This window comes from Neoarius graeffei, chromosome 21 (assembly GCF_027579695.1).
Source record: "Neoarius graeffei isolate fNeoGra1 chromosome 21, fNeoGra1.pri, whole genome shotgun sequence".
NCBI classification, from domain to species: Eukaryota; Metazoa; Chordata; class Actinopteri; order Siluriformes; family Ariidae; genus Neoarius; species Neoarius graeffei.
In genome coordinates, this window is record NC_083589.1 from 57,025,193 (window position 1) to 57,033,696 (window position 8,504).

Genomic DNA, 8,504 nt, shown 5'->3' on the forward strand with positions numbered 1-8,504 from the left:
GTTCTATTCTGAATAAAATATGGAATTTTGAAACTTCCACATCATTGCATTCCGTTTTTATTTACAATTTGTACTTTGTCCCAACTTTTTTGGAATCGGGGTTGTACATAGCTACAGGTTTTGAAATCTGCTGAAGGAGGTTGAATTGATGTATGAAGTATGATCTAGGAATATAGACGTCTGTCGCCCAGGACAGGGCTTTCCCCAGAAAAAGATATCACAGCGGTGCTACATTACTTCTGATGCGGAGTCCAGCCCGTCCTGGAAGGCCCTGAAGGCTGTTAGAGGGGTCCGGGGGCATGCTGTCCTGGAAAATTTTGAATTTAGAGATTTGAAATGGTGCATTCTGATGGCATTTAGGGCTGTTTTTTACCTTGTTGAATATGCAAGAGGCAAAATTAGATTTGAAATGAAAACACTGGAAACGGTCAATTTCGAGAAATATTACATTTTATCGCACAGCAAAAAATGCATCATATTGAACAATATAACAACTGAAATTAGAATATTATCAATACGGCTGTCAAATACAGACCTGCAACCCAACAGGCAAAAGTCACACGCAAAAGCCTGCAGTATAGCGCCAGGAACAGAATCGAGGTCCAATCATGCAACAGCGCCATCTAGCAACCAGCGCCGAGAACGTGGTTTTATGTGTGGTTGCGAATGTCAGTCAGTGCATGCAGTGAAACCCTTTTTCACTTCTGGGTTGAGTACCAGGATAGTCTAGACCTATATATTACAATATCTTTCTATTTCTATAGTTATTACTCATTTTCAGAAGGGAATAGGAGATATTTAGGTGTAGAAAGTACTCTGCATTGTTCAATGTACTGCTTTTTTTTTTTTTTTGGTGTGCAAGTGGCAGCATGGCCGCTGATGTTGCACAGCGCGACGGAGCACCGCATCTCCACGCTTTGGGGAAAGCCCTGCAGGAGATTCTGTGTCATGGATATCCCTGAGCAACAGTCACGGACGCAGATCCAGCTGCTCAGAGATGTTTCTCAGTTTATTGAAAGACAGATATGACTATATATATCCACATTAAAGAGTGCGTTGTCGCTAAACGATTGAAGACGCTGTGATTTAAGAAGCTGAGTTATCTGTGTATGATGAGGTAACGTCAGTGGGCGATGGAGCATCACATCACTGATCAGGATAACCTTATGGAAACGGAGAACAGATGTATGAGTGAAGATACATTTCAAGGATCTAATTGGAACTAGCCAAAACAATTAGTAAGCAAGCTAAACAGATATCTCTGTCAGATAGAAAGCACAAACCCTTCCATCATGGAGACGTTCCTGTGTTGGAAAACTTGTTACTATAGAAACAATAATAAATTAGAAAAAGCACATGAGTAAAGCCTAGGGCTGTCAAGCGATAAAAAAAAATGAATCTACATCCTTAATAACATCCTCCGTGATTAATTAATCTAAATTAATCGCATACATCAATTTTTGCTGTGGAAGTATTTTTAGCAGGGTTAATGCAAATGACTGAAAGGGGAACTGAAGTCATTTTTAAACTTGCTTTATTTCTTATTTAACGTGTTATTCAATTACGTTTTCGGTTTTAGTAACCTTATATCGTGACTCGTATCGGCAACTAATTGCAATTAAATATTATACTTATCGGCCTGTTCGGTTTTTAGCCGTGTTGAATTTAGTTCGTTTGGTCCACGGCAGGCGTCGCTTATCCGCGCGATCTTCACGAAACTTGTGCGAGACTTTGAAGCGTGAAGTGTCAGCCAGGTGTCAGTGCCGCCATTTTGAAAACTGTTTTCCAAACGAAGTATTGCACAAAAACGAGTTTAAATGACGATTACTGCCGACTTTTTTCAAACTTTCCTGATCGCTATCAAAACAAACAAAACTTCCAGCTTGATTACGTCAGCGTTCGAAAGAGGGCGCGTGCGTCTTTTGACGACGTTGGCAGATGTTGGTCGCTTGGATTTCCGCTGTACGTTTTACTTCCGTCCTACGATGTCTCACACAGGTCTCAACGAATCTCGTTTACGGCCGTCGCTTTGACATATGGACTGATATATTACAGAGCATATTTCAAACACTCAGAACTTGCTATAGCAGCGACAAAATAGCGATCAAAAATGCATTCCGATATTTAATAAAATGAGATAAATAGAATTTTGATAATAAAAAATTTGCCTTCAGTTCTCCTTGAAGTTGCCACTCACTGTCAATGACGTGTGCAGTAACACTGAGGTCGTTGTGATTGCTAACTGATCCCTAGTCAGTGTAATATATTCAGCTCCTGCCACGACATCTTCTTTTGTTCTCCTTTCTGTGTCGTAAAGCCGCTGGATTTTGGACACGATTGTGTTTCTCGATGGCGGCTTATGAGTTGTGTCTGAAGATGCTATCTGCAAAGCCTCTGCTATCCCCCTGTCCTCTATCACCGAAACCGGTCTGTAGGCCATCGCAATCCATTTAGCAAGGGAGTTCGTTAGTCGGTCACAGGTAGACTTGCTAAGTTTGTGTCTGAACGCCTGGTCGAGTGTGGCTTCACAAGGCTGGCTGCTAGCGTTAGCGGCAAGGGATGTGCTAGCTCGTACCTCCAGGTTTGCTCTTAAATGCTTTGCGTTGAGGTGATGCTTCGGAATTGACAAACTCCTACGGTATGAAAACGGCATGAAAAGTCCTTATTGCAGAGAATGAAGCTCCTGTCAACAGTTCCATCTGGTGTGGTTTTTTTTTTAATGTACATGTTCCATTCAGGGAGGTATGGTGGTGCAGTGGTTAGCGCTGTCGCCTCACAGCAAGAAGGTCCGGGTTGGAGCCCTGTGGCCGGCGAGGGCCTTTCTGTGTGGAGTTTGCATGTTCTCCCTGTGTCCGCGTGGGTTTCCTCCGGGTGCTCCGGTTTCCCCCACAGTCCAAAGACATGCAGGTTAGGTTAACTGGTGACTCTAAATTGAGCGTAGGTGTGAATGTGAGTGTGAATGGTTGTCTGTGTCTATGTGTCAGCCCTGTGATGACCTGGCGACTTGTCCAGGGTGTACCCCGCCTTTCGCCCGTAGTCAGCTGGGATAGGCTCCAGCTTGCCTACGACCCTGTAGGACAGGATAAAGCGGCTAGAGATAATGAGATGAATGAGAATGAAATGTTCCATTCACTGGACCAAGCAGCGCATTCTCGTCTGCCTCCTTCATTTTACAGTCACTTGTGGCCAGAATGGTGTCGGTGTCAGAGTGCAGGCACTTACGGACGCAGGCGCAGGGGAGACCGGGGCAGAGCAAACTGCAGACGTAATCCAAATTGGCATGCAGGAAGCGAGGTCAGGAACTAGCGAGGGTCGAGCGATCAGCAAGCAAAGCAATGTAGGCTAGACTATCCTTGACTTGTAAGTGACATCAAAGCAAAATAGAAACCCGGATGTCGGCCATGTTGGTGGATATAAATACGAATGCAGGGTCAAGCTTTAAGAGTTCTTTTAGCGATGCCATATCTTTGTGCTGTATATGGTTGTGGTCACAACAGTACTCGTGACCGTGGCACGTTCCGATTTTTTAGAATTCCGTCCGTGATTTGGAAAGAGGGTGAGGAAACTCTGAGGCTTAGTACGGAGAGGAGACGAAGGGATCAGGACACTTCGTCCAATGACCATTTTGTCCAATAGTTAAGACGTTTCATCCAAAGCCTTTTTCATATGTACTATCAATTATTTTATATTTCAGGTATTACTGTGTTCATGAACAAAGCCCCCGCTGGAGCGCTGCTCTGCGCCTGAAGATTTAACATGATCCAGCCGGCTTTAAAACTTCTGGGCTCAAACCCAGAACCTTCTTGCTGTGAGGCGACAGTGCTAACCACTACGCCACCATGATAGTGTGTATGAAAAAAGCTTCGGACGAAATGTCTTAACTATAGGACGAAATGACTTGTATTTGCACTCGATGGTCGGTAGAAGCGTCTTATCTTCAGAAAAGTCTGACTTTTTAAAATAATATGGGTGAAACCCACACATATATCTTCTCTTTGTATCGACTCTTCGCTCGACCGTTCAAATCGTGGTAATACTGAGAAAATTCACCATTGTTTACAGACACGCTTTCAGCCGCTGCCGTCCTAGTTGCTTTGTATATCCACCATCATGGCGGACGCTCATGACGTAGCACGTTTTGATCACGTGGTTCCATAAGACGAGGTCGAGACGAAACGGGGATACTGGTAAACAGGCGGTAATCAAATGGCTCAAAACGTTAGAAAGAGAGAACACTAAACAATACTTCGCAAAGTCCAAGTGTGAGAGCTGTGCTTATATAGGCGAACCTGCATACTGATGAGATGCAGGCGATGTGATTAATTATCAGGAGACAGAGGGCGCTGTGGTTCTTGGGGTTTGTAGTTCCAAGCGGCCATGTTGGAAGGCTGTCTTGAACTCGTGTTCTCTGAGCCGTTACTGACAAACGGCACTGGGTCAAAGGTTACTACGGAATGCGATCAGAGTTATTTTTTAACGCGTTATTTTTCCTGTGATTAATTAATCGAAATTAACACGTTATTTTGACAGCCGGCGGCATGGTGGTGTAGTGGTTAGCGCTGTCGCCTCACAGCAAGAAGGTCCGGGTTCGAGCCCCGTGGCCGGCGAGGGCCTTTCTGTGCGGAGTTTGCATGTTCTCCCCGTGTCCGCGTGGGTTTCCTCCGGGTGCTCCGGTTTCCCCCACAGTCCAAAGACATGCAGGTTAGGTTAACTGGTGACTCTAAATTGACCGTAGGTGTGAATGAATGAATTTATTTTTTGAATGAATTTATTTTATTTCGAACATGTATAAAAAAATGTATGTAACTATTTGTACATAAAAAAGAAAGAAAATGAGAAAGTGACAAAAAAAATAAAATAAAATACATAAAGAGCTAAGACATTACAATACACCGCACATTGTTCGAAAAAGGAGTGGGAAGAAATACAATACTTTTTTAATTTCCCACCCCTTTTTAACTACCCCGAAATCCAAACTACATTAATACACCTATAAAAATATATACCATATATACACTTCATGAATATCTATATAAATATATAATTACAAAAATATATACTACATACCATATATACACTTCATAAATATCTATATAAATATCTCATCTCATCTCATTATCTCTAGCCGCTTTATCCTTCTACAGGGTCGCAGGCGAGCTGGAGCCTATCCCAGCTGACTACGGGCGAAAGGTGGGGTACACCCTGGACAAGTCGCCAGGTCATCACAGGGCTGACACATAGACACAGACAACCATTCACACTCACATTCACACCTACGGTCAATTTAGAGTCACCAGTTAACCTAACCTGCATGTCTTTGGACTGTGGGGGAAACCGGAGCACCCGGAGGAAACCCACGCGGACACGGGGAGAACATGCAAACTCCACACAGAAAGGCCCTCGCCGGCCCCGGGGCTCGAACCCAGGACCTTCTTGTTGTGAGGCGACAGCGCTAACCACTACACCACCGTGCCGCCATCTATATAAATATATAATTACAAAAAATATATATACCATATACCATATATACACTTCATAAATATCTATATAAATATATAATTACAAAAATAAATATCTACTACATACCTATCCCCGTTAATGTGAAGATATAAACTATCCCCATAAATAAATATATACCATATACTAAGTTAGTTCTAATATAACAATCAACCCTATTCTATTTATCCCTCATCATCCTCCGTTGACATACTTCCTCTTCTATATACTTGTTTAAAAATATTTTTTTGTACCTTTGTACAAAAGGTGAATGAATGGTGTGTGAATGGTTGTCTGTGTCTATGTGTCAGCCCTGTGATGACCTGGCGACTTGTCCAGGGTGTACCCCGCCTTTCGCCCGTAGTCAGCTGGGATAGGCTCCAGCTTGCCTGCGACCCTGTAGAACAGGATAAAGCGGCTAGAGATAACGAGATGAGATGAGATGAGATGTGACAGCCCTAGTATAAACCAGTCATTTGATTTAGTCCGAGCTGCTGTTATAAAAACAATTAATCAAGCAGCACCTTCTGACCAGTCTGCTTTGAGAATAGTCTGCTTGCGTTAATGTAGTTTTAATGGATTTGTGTTCCTTTTTCAGGATAAGAAGCTGATTAAGGCTCTGTTTGACGTCCTGGCTCACCCTCATAACTATTTCAAGTACACAGTTCAAGAGTCCAAGGAGATGTTCCCACGCTCCTTCATCAAGCTGCTACGCTCCAAAGTCACCAGGTTTCTACGGCCTTACAAATAGAAACCTGCAGCGCTGCTCTTTCCTTCCCCAACTCCTCCTCTCCTCCTCGTCTCCTTCTCATCTCCTCACATACCTCTATTCCTCCTTTCACTCGGCTGCTTTTCTCTATCTGCGTCCCTCTGGAGAGTTTCCACTCGTTCGCTAAATCCCAGAATGCCTCACTGCGACACAAAGTGGAGGTCTGGTCTTCCTCCTACCTCTTCTCTGGAGTCTCACATTTCTATTTCCTTTCTTTATAAACCTTTTGTTGTTGTTGTTGTTGTTCCATTGTTTATATTTTGCTTTGGGATTTTTTTTTAAATGCTTTGGAATATTTATATGTGCTACAACTTGCAGAGACCCAATTTTCCCGGATGTTTATTAATATCTATATATTTGTATATGTATGTACGTATGCATGTATATGCGTATGTGTGTTAGGTCTGCACCCTGCTGCAGGCTTGCATTCATACACACATAGATATATATTGTTAGTATAAAAAAATAGTTCATGCCCCAGACATGCACAAGATTGCGTTTAGAAATGCCTGGTGTGCACTTAAATTTTTTTTTTTCCAAAAACAAAATAATTTCAGTATGGAGAATGGAATGAGTTTATGAACATGGACTAAAGGTGAACAACGGAGTTTGAACAAAGAGAAATAGATTATTAAAAACCATAGAGAAGAAGGTAAAGACTACCTGCTGGTAACATTGGGTTACTATAGAGTTACACTTTTGTTTTGTAACTAATATTTGGAACTTTAATTGCACTTGAATTTTATATTGTAAACTTTAGAGAAAAAAAGAAATGTTGCTTTTTTTTTTCCTTATGTTTGTGTTGTATAGAAATGTTTTACATTTGGTTGTCCTGATTGCTCCTCTCTCCTGGCTGAAATGGGATTAAAAAAAAATCAAGTCTCACCTCTTCTGAAGTCTAAATAAGCAGTTAAAGGTAGACGGCCTTTCAGATTTTTCAAGTGTAGGTCATAAAAAGAATTTTCCCGACACCCAATTATTTCTGTTGATTGACTAAAAGCTACTGAATTTGAATCACAGACTTCCAATTTTATTTGTTTTTTTAAACAGAACAATTAATGAATTTATCTCAACGTGGTCCTAAATTCTCCGCTATTTTTTCCTGCTTCACCATGACCCAATACAAGATACTACGTCATGCATCACGTGGTGGGCTTTCCCCGTTCGCGCAAGACATTGTGGGATACAAATTTGAAACAGGAGAGAAAAATGGAGGACGTGTGCGAGTGTGCGAAATGTGAAAGACCGACTACAGTAACGGAAAGCGAGAAGAAAAGACGTCATGTTATACACGAAGGAAAGGAAACGCAGGACCAAACTAATAAATATGGGCGCTCAGCGAGCACCTCGGTGTGATCAGCTGTTCGTTTAGCGACAGAATGATGTAACTGTCAGTGCACGCTCAAAGGGAAACCTGTAGATGGCAGTAATGCAACACTGTGGATGCCAGCTGCCTTAAAACCCAAAAGAAGAAGAAGAAGGTAAACCTGCGAAAGCGCACACGGACTTCCTCTGTCTGCTTGACTGTGCAAAGCGAGCGATTTCATGCACATTATTTGCTTTAATCCCCTCAAATTAAATAACTTCCCAGCCACAGAATGGCCCGATATTTTGTGAGATATTACAGAAATAAACATACCGTATATCACAATGACCACATTTCAGACGGAACTAAATTTCACTGATTTTATGAAATCGAAAGGCCGTCTAGCTTTAAGCCTTATATTAACCCCTTAAAGTCCCAGCTTATTATTTTTTAGTCATTACTCTTATAGTACATTATTCAGCCAGTTTTGCTGTCTTGGACCCGTGGCATCTCCAGACGATAACGCAAATGCTTTTCTATTACGCCACTCAGGAGCCCAGGGAAAGACTGTTTATAGTTGCGATAGCATAAGTGATAACAGGAGCTAACTTGCTTTGTGGACGTTCCACAACATTAAACATCACTATAAACAGAGGTGGACAAAGAACCCAACTTCATTTCTTACGTCAAAGTACAGATCCCACTGGTCAAATGTTACTCCGATACAAGTGAAAGTCGTCCAGTCAAATTTTTACTTAAGTTAAAGTACGGAAGTATTTGCTTTTAAAAATACTTAAGTATTAAAAGTACATTTTCTGTCAATGCATAGTTGTATTATTGCCACAACGCTTAAAAAACCCAAATGCCTCTGAAACAACCGACTGGATTTACTGACTAGCTTGTAGAACCTGTAGAATAAACACCTTTAAACAC

The 8,504-nt window shown here is 41.9% G+C and overlaps 1 protein-coding gene across 2 annotated transcripts in view; it reads left to right on the forward strand.

Annotated features, from left to right (window-relative positions):
- scube1 (signal peptide, CUB domain, EGF-like 1) overlaps positions 1-6,652 on the forward strand; it is a 217,979-nt gene extending 211,327 nt beyond the window's left edge. For both annotated transcript variants that reach the window (XM_060903404.1, XM_060903403.1), the window contains one exon: positions 6,095-6,652. In XM_060903404.1, the coding sequence (XP_060759387.1) occupies positions 6,095-6,247 (153 nt within the window). In that variant the 3' untranslated portion in view covers positions 6,248-6,652. The remainder of the gene's footprint in view (positions 1-6,094) is intronic.
- Positions 6,653-8,504: the final 1,852 nt, after the last annotated feature.